General features: G+C 47.0%; 1 protein-coding gene across 4 annotated transcripts in view; it reads left to right on the top strand.

Moving 5' to 3' along the window:
* tnip1 (TNFAIP3 interacting protein 1) overlaps window positions 1-18,616 on the top strand; it is a 108,188-nt gene that overhangs the window by 66,473 nt on the left and 23,099 nt on the right. For 3 of the 4 annotated variants that reach the window (XM_073067111.1, XM_073067114.1, XM_073067110.1), the window contains exons 8-11: window positions 3,230-3,344; window positions 10,296-10,385; window positions 11,178-11,243; window positions 15,598-15,729. In XM_073067111.1, coding sequence (XP_072923212.1) covers window positions 3,230-3,344; window positions 10,296-10,385; window positions 11,178-11,243; window positions 15,598-15,729 — 403 coding nt within the window. The remainder of the gene's footprint in view (window positions 1-3,229; window positions 3,345-10,295; window positions 10,386-11,177; window positions 11,244-15,597; window positions 15,730-18,616) is intronic. The other variant, XM_073067113.1, reaches the window with a different exon arrangement.

Below are 18,616 nucleotides of genomic sequence, written 5' to 3'. Positions count from 1 at the left end.
TCAGTCCCTCAAGACAAATCCCAGTCTGGTTATCCTCTCTTCATAACTCAGTCCCTCAAGACAAGTCCCAGTCTGGTATCCTCTCTCCATAACTCAGTCCCTCAAGACAAATCCCAGTCTGGTTATCCTCTCTCCACAACTCAGTCCCTCAAGACAAATCCCAGTCTGGTTATCCTCTCTTCATAACTCAGTCCCTCAAGACAAGTCCCAGTCTGGTATCCTCTCTCCATAACTCAGTCCCTCAAGACAAGTCCCAGTCTGGTATCCTCTCTCCACAACTCAGTCCCTCAAGACAAGTCCCAGTCTGGTATCCTCTCTCCACAACTCAGTCCCTCAAGTCCTGGCAATTTCTTTACAAATCTTTTCTGTACTCTTTCCAGCATAATGGCATCTTTCTTAGAGCAGAGCGACCAAACCTGATCACAATACTCAATATGCAGCTTCACAAACATCTGGAACTATTTCTTCGATACGATGCCCTGACCTTTGGCCAGTGTGCCAAGAGCTGCCTTCACCACCATGTCTACCTGTGAGCCCACTTGCAGAGAACCATGTACTTAAAACCCTGAGGTGTAGGAGCAGGATTAGGCCGTTCAGCCCATCGAGTCTGCTCCACCATTCCATCTTGGCTGATATGTTATTTCTTCTCAACCCCACTCTCCTGCCTTCTCCCTGTAACCTTTGTCGTCATGACGAATCAAAAACCTATCAACCTCCATTTAAAATAAACCCAATGACCTAGACTCCACCACCATGTGTGGCAATGAATTCTGTAGATTCACCACTCTCTGGCTAAAGAAATTCCTCCTCATTACTAAATGGACATCCCTCTATTCTGAGGCTGTGCCCTCTGGTCCTAGACTCCCCCACTGTAGGAAACATCCTCTCCAAATTCATTCTGTCAAGGCCTGTCAATATTCAATAGGTTTCAATGAGATCCTCTCTCATTCTTCTAAACTCCAGTGGGTACAGGCTCAGAGTCATCAAACGCTCCTTATATATTAATCCTTTTATTCATGAGATCCTCGGACCCTCCCCAATGCCAGCACATCTTTTAGATACGGGGTCTAAAACTGCTGAGCCCAAAGTTACATTCTAGTATTCTTGAAATGAATGCTAACATTGCATTTGGCTTCCTCACCACCGACACAACCTGCAAGTTAACCTTTAGGGAATCCTGCACAAGGACTCCCAAGTTGCCTTATACCTCTGATTTTTTGAATTTTCTCCTTGTTTTATTCCCATTTCCCGTTCCTTGGCTTGTGTCACCACCTGAAGCCATGGTTTAACATCTCATCTCATCTGAACGATGCCAAGATGAAATCGAACCTGCATCCACCACTTCCACACACTCACCACCCTCTGAGTGAAGAAGTTCTCCCTCAGGTTGCCCATAAACATTTCACTTTTAATCTATGACCTCTAGTTCTAGTCTTATCCAACTTCTGTGGAAAAAGACTGCTTGCATTTACCCAATCTATATCCCTCATAATTTTGTATATCTCTTTCTTCTTTATCAATCTTTTTATTAATTAAAGAAGAGTGTGTGTGTGTGTGTGTGTGTGTGTGTATGTATATATATATATATATATAAATAAACGAGGAGAATTATCTCAAATATCTATATCAATAACAATTCATATAAAAGGTAAAATAAACATTATCAAGATCATACATAGTATTAATCTAATAGTATGTAATAAAGAATAAGATAATCGATTCTCCTCTTATCATTCCATGAAAAGAAGAAAAAAGATAAAGAAACTTATATAATTTTAATATATTGTGTATCTCTATCAGATCTCCCCTCATTCTCCACGTTCTAAGGAATAAAGAATTCACTGGTCTCCTTACATATTCTGGTTGTGGAGGTGGTTCATGAAGTTGATTCCAGAGATGAAGGGGTTAGCCTATGATATTGAGTTGCCTGGGACTCTACTCGCTGGAATTCAGTAGAATGGGGGGGGTGGTCTTTGAGAAACATAGGACTGGGAGCGGGAGTCACCATCCGGCCCAACAAGTATGCTCCACCATTCAATAAGATCATAAAGATTCAGAAAGGGTAAGATGAGGGAACACAAGCCAATCCTTTTAGAGGTATCAGAGGGAGAGGGAGAGAAAGAGTGTGAATGTGGAAGATTTCAAATTCGTGGGTGTCAGTACCTCTGAGGATCTAACCTGGTCCCAGCATATTGACGTAGCTGTGGAGAAGACAAGACGGTGGCTACATTTCATCAGGAGTTTGAGGAGATTTGCTTTGTCACTTGAAACCTACTGACATACTGTGGGGAGCATTCGAACTGCTTGCATTACCGTCTGGTTTGGGGGGTGGGGCTACTGCGCAGGATCATGGAAAGCTACAGAGAATTGTAAAATTAGTCAACTCCATCATGAGTACTAGCCCCCGTAGTATCCAAGGCATCTCCAAGAAGCGATGCCTTAGCGAGGCAGCATCCATCATTAAGGACACCTATCACCCAGGACTTGAATGCATGCCCCCTTGTCATTGCTTGATGGGCTGAATGGCCGACTGTTGTTCCTAGTCCTTAGGTTCATGTTGAATGGTGGAACAGGCTCAACAGACTGGATGGCTGACTCCTGTTCCCAGTCCTTATGTTCTTACTGAATGACAGACTGACAGACATACTTTATTGATCCCGAGGGAAATTGGGTTTCGTTACAGTTGCACCAACCAAGAATAGTGCAGAAATATAGCAACATAAAACCATAAATAATTAAATAATAATAAGTAAATTATGCCAAGTGGAAATTAGTCCAGGACCAGCCTATTGGCTCAGGGTGTCTGACACTCTGAGGGAGGAGTTGTAAAGTTTGATGGCCACAGGCAGGAATGGGGAAGCAAGCTCGATGGGCAGAATGGCCGACTCCTGTTCCTAATCCTTATTGAATGGGGAAGTAAGCTCAACAAGCCAGATGGCCAACTCCTGTACCTGTTTTGGATGTTCTTTTGAAGAAATGGATATGTTGGGATGGTGTGTGACTTTGTATTCATCTGTATTTTGTCCTTGCAGGGATTGGAGGGAATTGTAATGGGTTATTATTGTCACATGTACTGAGATACAGTGAAAAGATGGTCTTTCATACTGTTCATACAGATCAGATTGTTACATAGTGCATTGACGTAGAATTATAACAATGCAGAATAAAGTGTATAAAATAGGGAGCATGTGCGGCACAATAAGGTTGTCCTTCTCTTTGTTCTTTCAAGATGTGAACATTTGAAGCTGAAGGAGTTGATGGTGGAGAAAGAGAAGATACAGCAAGCAGAGGCGTCCAAGGTGAGCTCTGCTGAGCTGTTGATGCAGCAGAACGACTTGCCACAGGTTTGTGACCAGAGACGCGAAGCTCCTACATCCCTCCTCCTGTCCGCCTTGCTCCAAGCAGACAGCAGAGCAGAGGTACAGAAGACCACAAGATGCAGGAGCAGAATGAGGCCATTTGGCCCATTGAGTCTGTTCTACCATTCAATCATGGTTGATTATTATCCTTGCAACATACAGAAAAATTCTGGAGGAACTTAGCAGGTCAGGCAACATCTGTGAAAATGAATAAACAGTAGATGTTTTGGGCCGAATCCCTTCTTCAGGACTGAAAAGGAAGGGGGAAGATGCAGGAATGAAAAGGTGGGGGGGAGGGGAAGATGGAAAAGTTAGAAGGTGATAGGTGAAGCCAGATCGGTGGAAAAGGTAAAGGGCTATGATAGTCATGGGGGTTTCAATATACAGGTAGATTGGGAAAATCAGGTTGGTGCTGGATCCCAAGAGAGGGAAGTTTTAGAATGCACTTTGAGAAGGAGAAGCTAAAATCAGAGGTGTCACTATTACAGTGCAGTAAAGGAATTACAGAGGCATGAGAGGGGAGTTGGCCAATATTGATGGGAAGGGAACACTAGCAGGGATGACAGTGAAGCAGCAGTAGCTGGAGTTTCTGGGAGCAGTTTGGAAGGCGCAGGATACATACACCCCAAAGAAGTAGTAGTGTTCTAAAAGGAGGATGTGTGTGTGAACGCACAAACACACCAAACAACTGAACTGAGCTGAACATCCCTAGACTGTTTCAATGACTCTATGGTTTGGTGTTTTATCTTGTGATTTTTGCTCATTTTATACTGTGAACAATTTGTTCTTTTTTTTTAACGTGTTGGGTGTCTGATGTTTCCTTTGAACGGGTTCCATGGGGTTTCTTTGTTTCGTGGCTGTCTGTGGGGAAGATGAATCTCAGGGTTGTACACTGCATACATACTTTGATAATAAACGTACTTTGTACAGCCTCAGAATAGAGGGACGTCCATCTAGGCCAGAGGTGAGCAGGAATCTCTTCGGCCAGAGGGTGGTGAACCTGCAGAACTGATTGCCACAGACAGCTGTGGGGTCCAAGTCATTGGCTACGTTTAAAGCAGAGGCTGACAGGTTTTTGATCAGTCAAAGATTAGATTAGGGTGTCAACGGTTGTGGGGCGAAGGCAGGAGAATGGGGTTGAGAGGTATAATCATTCAGACATGATGGAATGGTGGAGCGGACTCGATGGGCCAAATGGCCTAATTCTGCTCCAGCGTCTTACGGTCTTTCATGCAACACACAGATCCCATCATTGCAAACGAAACAGCCCACACACAATGCTGGAGGAGCTCTGCAGGTCAGGCAGTATCTGTGGAGAGGAATGGACAGTAGGTGTTTGGGGTGAGTCCCTTCGTCACTGCTTGTACCTCTCTCTGGTCTCCTGGCCTGAGGAAAGACACACTGTCTTTGAGACACACACACAATTTTTTTCTCACCCTTTGTGGGCGGTGCACATATGTATTTCTCCCTCAATTTCAGGCCCTCTACCAGAGGCCTGGGAGCTTGAGGGCTCTGCACAGTATCCTTGCTGTTCCTAGTAGTGTGCTTCTCTGGACCGAGATCTCAGATGTTATTCCCGGGATTTGCTGGAGCCACTTTCCCAGGTGTCACAGTTCCAAGTGTTCCTGTCACCACCGGGATTACTCTGGGATTACACTTTAACCTTCCACATCCTTTCTATCTGCTCTTTCAAACCCTGGTATTTCTCCAGCTTCTCATATTCTTTCTTCCTGATGTTAACTGTCATTCGGGATTGCCATATCAATTCCTATTGCTTTCTTCTGTTCCTTGTCCAGTATTGCTGTGTCTGGGTGGTTGGCCAGTACCTGCTTATCAGTCTGCATTGGGAAGTCCCACAGGATCTCAGCTCTGTTATTCTCCACTACCTTCTTGGGTGTTTCCCATTTGGACTTGGGAGTGTCCGATCCACACTCAGCACAGATGTTCCCGTACACAATCCCTGCAACTTCAGTGTATGCCGTTCAGTGCATGCTGTCCCTGCCTGCATCTCACACCCTGTTACTACGTGCTGGATGGTTTCAGTGGATTCCCTGTACAGCCTGCATCGTGGGTCTTGTCTGGTGTGATAGACCCCTGCTTCTATTGTCCTTGTGCTCAGCACCTGGTCTTCTGCAGCCAGGAGCATCACCTCTGTGCTGTCCCACCGCCCTGCCATTTCCAGGACTTGGTAGGACTTTCCTATGACAGCCATCTCTGATACCTGGTGTTTACTTTATTACTTTACTGCTTTATCGTCGCTAATCAATTGGTACTAGAGTGTACGATCATCACAGCGATATTTGATTCTGCGCTTTGTACTCCCTGGAGTACAAATCGATAGTAAATATAATAAAAAATTTAAATTATAAATCATAAATAAAAAATAGAAAAGGGAAAGTACGGTAGTGCAAGTCAGGTCCGGATATTTGGAAGGTACGGCCCAGATCCGGGTCAGGATCCGTTCAGCAGTCTTATCACAGTTGGAAAGAAGCTGTTCCCAAATCTGGCCGTACGAGTCTTCAAGCTCCTGAACCTGGTGATGATACATCCCGTACAGTGGCTTGTCCTGCTATGGCCTCTGGTCCTCTGGCTCTGCTTCACCCACTTCCATTTCCATATCCCCTGCCTGGTGTCTGAGGCATTCTCCTAGCAGGCTGTCCTTAGGGGCCATCTTCCTGATGTACTCATGGATATTTCGTATTTCTTCTAGGACTGTGGCCTTGACACTTCCAAGCCGGTCTTCCTTTATTCCGGTGGGTGTACAGTCACTTGACGTTAGACTTTGGACGGAATCCTCCATGTATTGTTTGTAGTTTCTGGGTCTTGACGTCGGTGGCTACCAATTCTTTCCTTGGCCGGCACCCTTTTGCAGCCAGGTATCTGATGACTGATAGGGTGAATGTGTTGATGGCTCTGATCTGGTTTTTACAAGTTGTCTCACTCTTTGGAGGTACTTGGATGTTACAGCCTTCCTTGTGTCCTCATTGTGGCTCCAATGCATCTGCAGGATCCCCAGGTATTTGTAGCTGGCCTGTACATGTGGTATGAGGCTTTCAGGTGCCTCGACTGCATCAGCCTTCATGAGTTTACTTGTGCTATCGGCTTTGAGTTAGCTTCTAGCATTGTCCTCCAACGGTCCATCGATTTCTTGATGAAGGTCCCTAGTGTCTTGTTGACCTTGTATGGAGACAGACATTCCAGGATCCATGTGTGAGGCATTGAGTGGTGTGCTTTCTGTCGACGATCCAGGCTGTGCTTACGTTGGTTTGCCTGGTCTTGGAGTCTCGCGTGACTGCTTTGTCTATCAGTAATTGGTGCTTGTAATCTCTGGTTCCATTACCAATTCCTCTCTGAGCGGACTCAGGGATTTACAGACATGTTCCTTCAGCTTGGTGGCTATGATGCCTGATAGGAGCTTCCACGATATGACAGGCAGGTTATAGGCTGGTAGTTTGATGGTGTTGCTCCTTTGTGAGAATCTTTCATTATGAGGACTGTCCTTCCTTGAGCTAGCCAGTCACTCTGTGAGCCTGCTTCAAGTAGCTGCCAGCTGTGTATGTAATACCGTTAGTTTTTCCAGCCAGTGGGTGTGGATCGTGTCTGACCCTGGTCCTGACGAAGGGTCTTGGCCCGAAACGTCGACTGTACTTCTCCCTATAGATGCTGCCTGGCCTGCTGCGTTCCACCAGCATTTTGTATGTGTTGCTTGACCCTGGTGATGTCCAGTTCTTTATACTTGCTGCCTGTTGCTGGACATTTCCTGCTGTGATGGTGTCTGGCTCTTCCTCAGAGATCCCGGAGGCTTGCTTGTAGGTCTTTCAGCCATTGGGCACTGGTGTTTTGTGATGCTTCTCTCTCCCAAATACTCTTCCCGTACTCCTCAGTTGCTGTTTTGGTTGGTTCAGGTACTGGCGTGTTGTGGTTTTGGAATTGTGTGAATGCTTTTCCTGGTTCTTTGAAGAAGAGTGCATTTATCTGCTTGACCTCTGTGTCCTTAGTGTACCTCTGTAGTCTGGTAGCCAGAGCTGTTAACTGTCGTTTGGCAGTTTTCAGGGCTTCGGCTATGGACATTCCTCTGTACTTCCTTAGCAGCCAATATGAATCTTCGGTCTTCCCACTCTTCTGCAGCTCAGTTAGTCTGCTGACCGATGTCCCTGTGGTTTTATCTTGGCTTCCAAGCACATGTGGGACTCTGACAACCACAAGGACCGCCGTTCACATTCACAGAGAAACAACTGGTGACCCAGCGATCAAACACTGTCGACAGAGGATTGCTATCGCATCTTGCATTGGAAGACATACCATCGTGATGCACCACAGCAACATCATCGCAGAACCGATCGGATCAGGAAACGCGAGTTCAAATCACACCTCCACAAATCACAGATGGCACAAAGATAATAGTATCGCAGGAGATGTAAGTCCGATCCTCACCTCGGGGCACATCGACACTGGCTGCTGCAATCAGACAGAGAGTCACAGCTAAACTGGCGACTGCCAGTCAATGAACTCAGCTCCCCAGAAAGTGATAAATTCCAACAGACAGCTTATTTGAAGCAGCCAATGAAGCACAACTCACAATTGTGACCTCCAACATATCTGTGACCGATAACCTGATACATGCATCAGCAGCAGCAGTCCTAGAAATGCGGAGCTACAAAATGAGCTACAGTGGAGATCACTGTTATAACCCCCACTGGAGACAAGACGAACAGTCTCACACCTTCAAGGTCCTGTACCTCCTTCCTCATGGTAGTATAAGAGAGGGCATGACTCCAGTGAGGAGGTCCTTAATGATGAACGCCTTGTTTTTGACTCATCGCTTCTTGAAGACTGGGTTTGAGGAGGAGAAATAAAAGGATCAGCCACGATTGAATGGCAGAGCAGACTCGCTGGGCCATTTGGCCTAATGCTGCTCCTATGTCTTATGGTCTTATGTCCTGAATGCTATGGGATTATCTATGAGGAGAGACTGAGTCGCCTAGGACTAATCTCACTGGAAGTCAGAAGAATGACTTGCAGAGTTCCTTCAGCATTTTCTCTGTCTGTGTATGTGGTTTAGTTTTTGCTGATAGGATCCCTATGTTGCCAGTGAGACCCACATTTACTCCCCCTGGGAAGGTGGGAATGAGCCATGTTCTTGAACCGCACAACAGCACGGCACAAGAACAGGCCTTTCAGCCTACGATGTTGTGTAAGACTAATCAAGATAGTAACATCTAATTAATCTACTCCCATCTACCCACGCAATATTCGTATCCCTCCATTCTCTGCAGTTAACATGCCTACCTAAATGACTCTTAAATGCTGCTGGGTGTCCCGGTTCCCTCTCACATTCCATAGATGATTGGGTTAGGGTTAGTAAGTTGTGGGCACGCTACGTTGGTGTGGGGAGCATGGCGGCACTCCCATGTTCCCCTAAGTGACACATTTCACTGTCTGATCTGATGTGCACGTGAGAAATGCGCTGCTAATGAACAACTTTTGAATACAAAATTTGGCTCCAGAGGGAAATGTATAAGATGAAGGGTCTCGGCCAAAAATGTCGGCTGTTTATTCATTTCCGTAGACATTGAGTTCCTCCGGCATTTTGTGTGTTACTCTGGGTTTCCAGCATCTGCAGAATCCCTTGTGTTTGTCTGTTTGCCTCTTTCTGCCGGAGAAGCTTGCTGATGTATCCATTCCCAATCCAGCCTGCAGGGGGAGGTTGTTCACCGATGCTGTCTCATGTGCACAGACAGTGATCTGACATTGTGAACAGTGTTCATGGAAGCCGCCAGATGCTGGCATCCTGTCAGGCAGAACTAATTCTCCCGAGCCCGATTGTTCTGTTTACAGTCTCGGGACGATTCCTCCACACAATGCACCTACAGAATTTGCTTAGCAAACAAGCATTATTTTCAGCTAAGCCAGGCAATGAAATGTAGATTCCTGGGAACGGCAACCTTTAGCCATTTCCAACACTAATGTTTCTGCATCGGTGAAGACGAGAGCATGCTGTGGTTCAGAGAGACTTGGGAGTGCTTGTGCGTGAATCACACGAGGCTCGTTTGCAGGAGCAGCAGTCTATCACGAAGGCCTTCATTGCTAGAGGGGTTGTATTTAAGAGCAGGGAGGTTATGCTGCAGCTCTGCAGGGCACAGGTGAGGCCGCACTTAGCAACACACACAGAGAATGCTGGAGGAACTCAGCGGGTCAGGCAACATCTGTGGAAGAGAGTAAACGTACAGTGTTTTCAGGGCTGGAAAAAAAGATGAGAATGCGGGAGCAGGGGAGGAAGAAATACAAGGTGGTAGGTGAGGGAAGGGTGAAGTAAAGAGCTGGGAAGTTGATAGGTGAAAGAGATAAAGGACTGGAGAACGGGGAATCTGATAGGAGAAGGCAGAAGACCATGGACAAAAGGGAAGGGGCGGAGGTGATGTCAACAGCAATCAACCCGATGTAATCAAACAAGTACATTAGGGACTTTTGAGAGCCTCTTAGACAGGCACGTAGAACTAGAGGGTGTAACTCAACTCACCTCATCACTGAACTGTTCCCACAACCCATGGACTCACTTTCAAGGGCTTTTCATCTCGTGTTCTTGATATTTATTGCTTATTTATTTACTATTGCAGATTTTTTTCTTTTTCTGTTTGCAGTTTGCTGTCTTTTGAGATGTTTGTCCGTCTTGTGTGTGGCTTTTCATTGATTCTATTGAGTTTTTTGTATTTGCTATGAACGGCTGCAAGAAAATGAATCTCAAGGTTGCATATAGTGAGATATATGTACTTTGAACAGGGATGAAGGAAAAACGAAGGGCAGTGTGGGAGGGAAGGGTTTGAGTGATCATGGAGAAGATTAAAAGGTCAGTACAGCATTGTGGGCCAAAGGGCCTGTTCTGTTCCATGATATATGTTCTATGTAAATCTAACCAGGTTGTGCTTTCCCCCCCAGAATGCCAAAGCGGGAGAGCGGCCACCTGACAGAAATTCAATGGAGATCTTGGAGAAGAAAGTGGCAGCGTTGGAAGTACAAAGGAAAGAGGCAAGTGCTGGGAAATGGAGATTTACCCATGGCATGGAAGGGGGTGAACGTGCTCCCTTTATTCCACCCACCCACCCATTACTTCATTGGTCAAGGCGAAGAGTACAGTAACTGAGGCATAGCCTTCAACTGGGCAAGACGTTGGTGAGACTCAACTTGGAGAACTGTAACACACACAAAATGCTGGAGGAACTCAGCCCATCAGGCAGCACCTATGGAGAGGAATGAACAGTCGACATTTTGGGCAGAAGCCCTTTATCAAGTTTGGACAGGAAGGAGGGAGTTGCCAGAATAAGAAGGTGGGGGAGGGAACTGACAACAAGCAAGAAGGCAATAGGTCAAGACAGGTGGGGGGGGGGTGAAGTAAGAAGCTGGGAGGTGATAGGTGGAAAATGTTGAAGAAGGAGGAATCTGATAAGAGAGGAGAATGGCCCATAAAGTACCATGTGTGATTCTGGTTGCCCAGCTATAGGAAGGGTGTCATTAAGGTGGAGAGGGTACAGAAAAATTTCACAAATATATCACCAGGATTGGAGCGCTTGAGTTAGGACTTCATTTCCTCCCCTAGGAGGCTGAGGGATTGCCTTTTGCAATCGAGGTATTGTAAAATTGTGAGGGGTACAGATAGAGTAAATGCAATCAGGTTTTTTCCACTGAGGTTGGTTGAGATTACAACTGGAGGTCATGGGTTAAGAGTGGAAGGTGAATGGCTACCATACGTGGCCTATCTTTACAGCGATGCAAACGGGCAAGTTTTGCGAGCTGTGATAATGTTGTGTTTTCTGTCTCCAGCTGTTGGACGTGAATAAGCAGTGGGATCTGCAGTTCCGGGGAATGAAACATCTGTATGAACAGAAGGTAAACTCAAGCCAGTGGGTGGGCATGTGGGCCAAATGATGGTGTGGGGTGAGCTGAGAAACAGCCTGGTGTGGGGAGGACAGACCCTGTAGCCTGCAGAACCCATGCTGTGGAGATGAGTCCATGGTCAGATCAGCTATGATCTTATTGAATGGCGGAGCAGGCTCGATGGACCAGATGGCCGACTCCTGCTCCTATTTCTTATGCTCTCGTGCCAAACACCAGCCACTCGGTTACATCCCTTCGTCTTCTCCCACACTCCCGTCAGGCTGATAGGGTGGTTAAGATGCCGAATGATGTGTTGGCCTTTACTGGTCAGGAGATTGAGCACATGGATGCTAGAAAGATGGAGGGTGATGTGGGAGGGAAGGGTCAGATTGATCTTAGAGATGGTTAAAATGTCGGCACAATGAAGGCCCTGTACTGTGCTGTAATGTTCTCTGAGGCTGTCCGTTGATCAGGCTCGGCCATGGATGTTGCTCCCAACTGTCTACCTGTCTGGACAGTAGGATATGGAGAGCTCCCCTCTCCTCACTGCCGATGAAGCCAAAGGGACGACAGAGACTGATATAGTTTGCCACCAGTGAGATCGCAGGTGTTGTGTGAATGAAATCGCTCGAGAAAATTACTGGTAGATACAAAGCAGCTTCTTTATTCAACAAAGCAAGACACAGCAGGCATCATACGGAGACTCTTTCGGTGGCTCGATATTTATGTGCTAAGCACAAAGGAATCAGAATCAGGTTTATTATCACAGGCATATGACGTGAATTTTGTTAACTTAGCAGCAGCAGTTCAATGCAATACATAATCTAGCGGAGAGAGAAAAAAAAATAATAATAAATACAATAAAACATAATAAATAAACAAGTAAATCAATTCTGTATATTGAATAGATTTTTTTTAATGTGCAAAAACAGAAATACTGTATATTAAAAAAGTGAGGTAGTGTCCAAAGATTCAATGTCCATTTAGGAATAGGATGGCAGAGGGGAAGAAACTGTTCCTGAATCGCTGAGTGTGTGCCTTCAGGCTTCTGTATCTCTTACCTGATGGTAACAGTGAGAAAAGGGCATGCCCTGGGTGCTGGAGGTCTTTAATAATGGACACTGCCTTTCTGAGACACCGCTCCCTGAAGATGTCCTGGGTACTTTGTAAGCTAGTTCCCAAGATGGAGCTGACTAGATTTAAAACCTTCTGCAGCTTCTTTCAGTCCTGTGCAGTAGCCCCTCCATACAGACAGTGATGCAGCCTGTCAGAATGCTCTCCACGGTACAACTATAGAAGTTCTTGAGTGTATTTGTTGACATGCCAAATCTCTTCAAACTCCTAATAAAGTATAGCCTCTGTCTTGCCTTCTTTATAACTACATCAATATGTTGGGACCAGGTTAGATCCTCAGAGATCTTGACACCCACGAACTTGAAGTTGCTTACTCACTCCACTTCTGATCCCTCTATGAGGATTGGTATGTGTTCCTTCGTCTTACCCTTCCTGAAGTCCACAATCAACTCTTTTGTCTTACTGACGTTGAGTGCCAGGTTGTTGCTGTGGCACCACTCCACTAGTTGGCATATCTCACTCCTGTATGCCCTCTCGGCATCACCTGAGATTCTACCAACAATGGTTGTATCGTCAGCAAATTTGTAGATGGTATTTGAGCTATGCCTAGCCACACAGTCATGGGTATATAAAGAGTAGAGCAGTGGGCTAAGCACACACCCCTGAGGTGCACCAGTGTCGATCATCAGCGAAGAGGATATGTTATCACCAATCCGCACAGACTGTGGTCTTCCGGTTAGGAAGTCGAGGATCCAGTTGCAGAGGGAGGTACAGATGCCCAGGTTCTGCAACTTCTCAATCAGGATTGTGGGAATGATGGTATTAATTGCTGAGCTATAGTCGAACAGCATCCTGACGTAGGTGTTTGTGTTGTCTAGGTGGTCTAAAGCCGTGTGAAGAGCCATTGAGATTGTGTCTGCCATTGACCTAATATGGCGATAGGCAAATTGCAATGGGTCCAGGTCCTTGCTGAGGCAGGAGTTCAGTCTAGTCATGACCAACCTCTCAAGGCATTTCATAACTGTAGATGTGAGTGCTACCGGGCGATAGTCATTAAGGTAACTCACGTTATTCTTATTAGGCACTGGTCCAATTGTTGCCTTTTTGAAGCAAGTGGGAACTTCTGCCCATAGCAGTGAGATGTTGAAAAGTATATACAGTGCTTTCTTTTGATACAAACTTCACACCTTCTGATTCTGACGCCAGCATCGTCTGGACTGGGATTCACAGCTTTTTTAGGAGTGTCTTGTTCCAGATTAAATCCACAATACATTTTCAAGGAGCAGAAGACTAGTAGCCAAGAACATTTGCTAAATGTAAATGACCTAAACCTGAAAGTCACTCTAACAGCAGGAATGCCACTTAGCGTCGAACTCAATGTAAGGCTGCCAGCTCCGGATTTTTCCCACTCCGGAAGCATGAGTGGGTGTAGCCACAAAGCAGCAGAGGTTTGAGATCAGAGGTTTCCTTCTCCGAGGTGAGCTGCCAACCATGGCTGACTAGCCCGATCTGCCCAAAATGACTGGTTTTAAGGCACCACTAACCCACTTTTGCCCCTTCTCCTGTCAGTAGAAATGGTTCTGCTGGGCTTAGTAGCTCAGCCACACGTGAAGGCCAGGAGCTGGACTTGGTTGTCAGAGGCTATTTGAGATGCACAGGATTGGAAGCATTTAACATATAGTGGGAATTTATCCCCACTACCTCCCCTGGCTATGACAACCTTAAGGATCCTGTATTGTTCTGTGAAACTGGAGACACTTGGAAGAATGAGCACATCACCAAACAAGGTGATGATAGGACATAGAGCAAGGAGATGACAGCACAGTACAGGCCATTCAGTCCTCATTGTTGCGCCCACCCTTTAACCTACTCCAAGATCAATCTAACCCTCCATTTCTCTATCATCCATCTGCCTAGCTAAGCGTCTCTTAAACATCCCTAATGTATCTGCCTCTGCCACCAGCCCGGCAGGGTGGTCCACTCACCCACCACTCTCTGTGTAAAAACCTACCTCTGACATCCCCCTATACTTTCCTCCAATCACCTTAAAATAATGCCCCCTTGTATCAGCCATTGCCAACCTGGGAAAAAGTCTCTGGCTGTCCACTTGATCTAAGCTTCCTATCATCTCGTACACATCTATCAAGTCACCTCTCATTCACCTTCTCTCCAAAGAGAAAAGCCCAACCTCACTCAACCTCTCCTCAGAAGACATGCTCTCTAATCCAGGCAGCATCCTGGTAAATCTCCACTGCACCCTTGCTAATCCAGGCAGCATCCTGGTAAATCTCCTCTGCACCCTCTCTAATCCAGGCAGCATCCTGGTGAATCCCCTCTGCACCCTCTCTAATCCAGGCAGCATCCAGGTGAATCTCCTCTGCACCCTCTCTAATCCAGGCAGCATCCTGGTGAATCTCCTCTGCACCCTCTCTAATCCAGGCAGCATCCTGGTGAATCTCCTCTGCACCCTCTCTAATCCAGGCAGCATCCTGGTCAATCTCCTCTGCACCCTCTCTAATCCAGGCAGCATCCTGGTCAATCTCCTCTGCACCCTCTCTAATCCAGGCAGCATCCTGGTCAATCTCCTCTGTACCCTCTCTAATCCAGGCAGCATCCTGGTCAATCTCCTCTGCACCCTCTCTAATCCAGGCAGCATCCTGGTCAATCTCCTCTGCACCCTCTCTAATCCAGGCAGCATCCTGGTGAATCTCCTCTGCACCCTCTCTAATCCAGGCAGCATCCTGGCAAATCTCCTCTGCACCCTCTCTAATCCAGGCAGCATCCTGGTGAATCTCCTCTGCACCCTCTCTAATCCAGGCAGCATCCTGGTGAATCTCCTCTGCACCCTCTCTAATCCAGGCAGCATCCTGGTGAATCTCCTCTGCATCCTCTTAAAAGCTTCCACATCCTTCCTATAATGAGGTGACCAGAACTGAACACAACACTCCAAGTGTGGTCTAACCAGGGTTTATGGAGCTGTAACATTACCTCACGCCTCTTGAACTCAATCCCTGACTAATGAATGCCAAACACCATACACTTCCTTAACAACCCTATCAACGTGTGGCAACTATAAGGGATCCATGGGCATGAACCCCCAAGTTCCCTCTGTTTCTCCACACTGTTAAGAATCTGCCGTTAACCCTGTATTCTGCCTTCCGAGTGAACCACTTCCCACTGCTCTAAACTGAACATCGGTTAAGTTCTGTTGGCCGGGTGGAGGTGTCATTTTGAGAGCGCGGCGCGGGGTGGTGTTATGGGGCTGTCCAGCTTGACTCTGGTCTTGCCACAGATCGTGAACCTGAGGCAGCGGCTGGCCTCGGCGCAGAGGGACCTGACCGAGAGGGAGAGTGCCTGTGACGAAAGGCAACGGGACTTCGACAGGAAGCTGCTGTTGGCTAAATCCAAGCTCGACAATGGAGAGGTATGGTCACGGCATATTCCCCCCCCCCCCCCCCCACTTGGGTCTCCCACCCCCCCCATCCCCCACTCACCCTCTGGTCTCTTCAACATCTCCACACCCTCTAGTCTTCTCCCCAACCCAAAGCCCTCTAACCCTCTAATCTTTTCACCCCCCCCCCTTACCCTCCCTCCCTCTGGACTCCTCAGCCTCTGCGTTTTGCATCGTGAAGATCACACGCGACTCTTTGTCGGCCGATTGAGTTGGTATCGTGGTCGGGGTGGGTTTATTGCCGTGTGCATGGGTATGGTGAGGTACAGGATCAGCAACAAAGTTGCAGCAGCATCACAGGTACAGACGCCACGCGGGACACGCATCTCCATGGGCTGCTCAGACGGTGAAGAGAAAGACTACACCGCAAAAAATCCCACAATCAGAGTGCTCCTTTGCTGACGTCAGGTTAGGGTTGAGCAAGTCAGTTCAAAAGTTCAAAGGAAATGTATTATCAAAGTGCATGATGTCACTGTAGGCAACCCTGAGATTCATTTTCTTGTGGGCACTCACAGTAAACCTGTAGAATAATCCACCGCTTAACGCTGAGAATGAGTTCTTTGGGGGTGGAGTGCTTACACAGGGAAATCAGCGCCATGCCAGGTCATTATAACATTACATAAATGGACATGCGTGCCCGATTTTTAAAAAAAATCAAACTGGAGGCGCATGATATTATTTTATATACACACAGTATTTCATGGAGTAGCAAACACAGAAACAGACCGGACCCATACATCCGCAGAGCAGCAACACATGGCAGCAGCCACGGAGGGAACCGGGCGGAGGTTACGTCCGAGAGGAGGGAACCGGGCGGAGGTTACGTCCGAGAGGAGGGAACCGGGCGGAGGTTACGTCCGAGAGGAGGGAACCGGGCGGAGGTTACGTCCCAGAGGAGGGAACTGGGCGGAGGTCATGTCTCTACGGAGGGATCCGGGTGGAGGTTACGTCTGAGAGGAGGGAACCGAGTGGAGGTCACGTCTTTACGGAGGGACCAACTGTGGATCCTCCTCGAACTTTGGCTTCTTCGAGTAGGAAACGAGATTTGACGCCTGTTCTTGTTTCCCCTCACGAAGCCGCTCTCAGTAACAGGAGGTCACATTGAGATCACCTCTGATTGCTTCGCTCCAGTCAGGGTCATTATCAATTTACACTGCAGATTTCAAAGAGGCACCAATGTCAACCTGATTCTCACCAGCTTCCAGGCGCCGTATCGCATGCAGTCTCACTAAACATCTTCGATGCGTTACCCTTGCTGCAGGTTGCAGGCAGTTTTCCAGACATTGTGGGTGGGAAAAAAATGGAATAAGTTAGCAAGGGAGCAAGAACATTCACACACACGGGGGAGGCAGAGCGTGAACTAGTACCTGATTGGCTGTGAGTGGCTCAGGCTGGATGTAAAGCGCTCTCATTGGCTGATTGAATGTTCACTGGAATAGCAGTCCTCTTGAGAAGTTCTAACTGTTTAGAATGATTTTTTGTCAATTTTGAAGATTTCAGTAAAGAATTGAATAACTGCATTGTAACAAATCAGTGCTATGGGGGGGGGGGGGGGGGGGGGGAGGTCTGAGTGTAATCATAACAGAATCAGTGAGAGACAACACCAACTTAGGTATTCGACCAGAGTGCAGAAGACAACAAGCTGTGCAAATACAAAAAGAAGAAAGAATAATAATTAGTAAATCAACAATAAATATTCAGAACAGGATATGAAGTTCAGTGATGGGGCAAGTTCAATGGTTCATTTATTGTTAGAGTATGTATCCATATACAACTCTGAGATTCATCTTTTCCAGAAAGCCACGGAATAAAGGAAGAACATGGGTCACATGGAGAGAAATGTCAAACCACCACCTCCCCCCAGCACACAAAAGAACGGCATCCCAATCATCAGCACACAGACCCCCTCACCCCGCACAACACTGAGCCCCAAGTCCCCTCCCCTTGCACAAGCCCTCCCCAATCCCCCTTCCACACAAAACACAGGAATATTGACCCCCGCAAACCCCCTCACCCACCCAAAACACAGGAACATTGACCCCCCCAATCCCCCTCTCCCACACAACACACAAGAATGTTGACCCCCAATTCCCCTTCCTCACAAAAAAACAGCAAGAACATAGACCTCCCCCCAATCCTCCTCTCCCACACAACAAAATGGAAGAGGAACAGGTGAAAAACCCAGAATATAAAAACCATGAGTCTGAAAAAGTGCACAGTCCAGAAACAGAATAGTCCAATCTGTAACACAGAACCACAGTACCGTCCTCCTCCCTCAATGAAAGAGAGAGACACTAAGCACAGAGGCCAACTCGCCTGCCACGGTGAGCCACTCGGCATTAGGCCGCTCACACTCTCCTCAGCAGTGACGAAAAGGAAAGTTTCGGGGCAAGTGAAGTTAAATGAAGTTGTGCCCTTTGCTTCTGCATCCTGAACCTGTTGCTGTGAGTCCTGAGACTCCTTCACCACTTCCTGATGGCAGCAGTGAGTCAAGAGCCATGACCTGGGTGGTGGGGTCCCTGGTGATGGATGCTGCTTTCCTACGGCACCATTTCAGTTGGTGTGCTCAGTGGTGACGTCTTTACTCGTGATGGACTGGCCTGTATCCACGACGACTTGTAGGATTTTCCATTCAAGGGTATTGGTATTTCCCTACCGGGCTGTGATGTATCCAGTCAACATACTCTCCACCACATATCTATAGAAGTTTCTCAAAGTGTTCAACTGAATAGTTGAAGTGAATTAGTCATTCCTGAACCCAGTTGTGTGGGATATCATGTTTCTGTACCCCTTTCCCAAGGGGAGCTGTGAGAAAAGGATATAGTCCGTATGGTGGGGAGGGTGTGCTTGTGATGGATCG

The sequence above is a fragment of the Hemitrygon akajei genome, chromosome 15, assembly GCF_048418815.1.
Source record: "Hemitrygon akajei chromosome 15, sHemAka1.3, whole genome shotgun sequence".
In the NCBI taxonomy this organism is placed as follows: domain Eukaryota; kingdom Metazoa; phylum Chordata; class Chondrichthyes; order Myliobatiformes; family Dasyatidae; genus Hemitrygon; species Hemitrygon akajei.
Note: the sequence above shows the minus strand (reverse complement) of the source record. Positions and strands in the feature narration are given on the sequence as shown.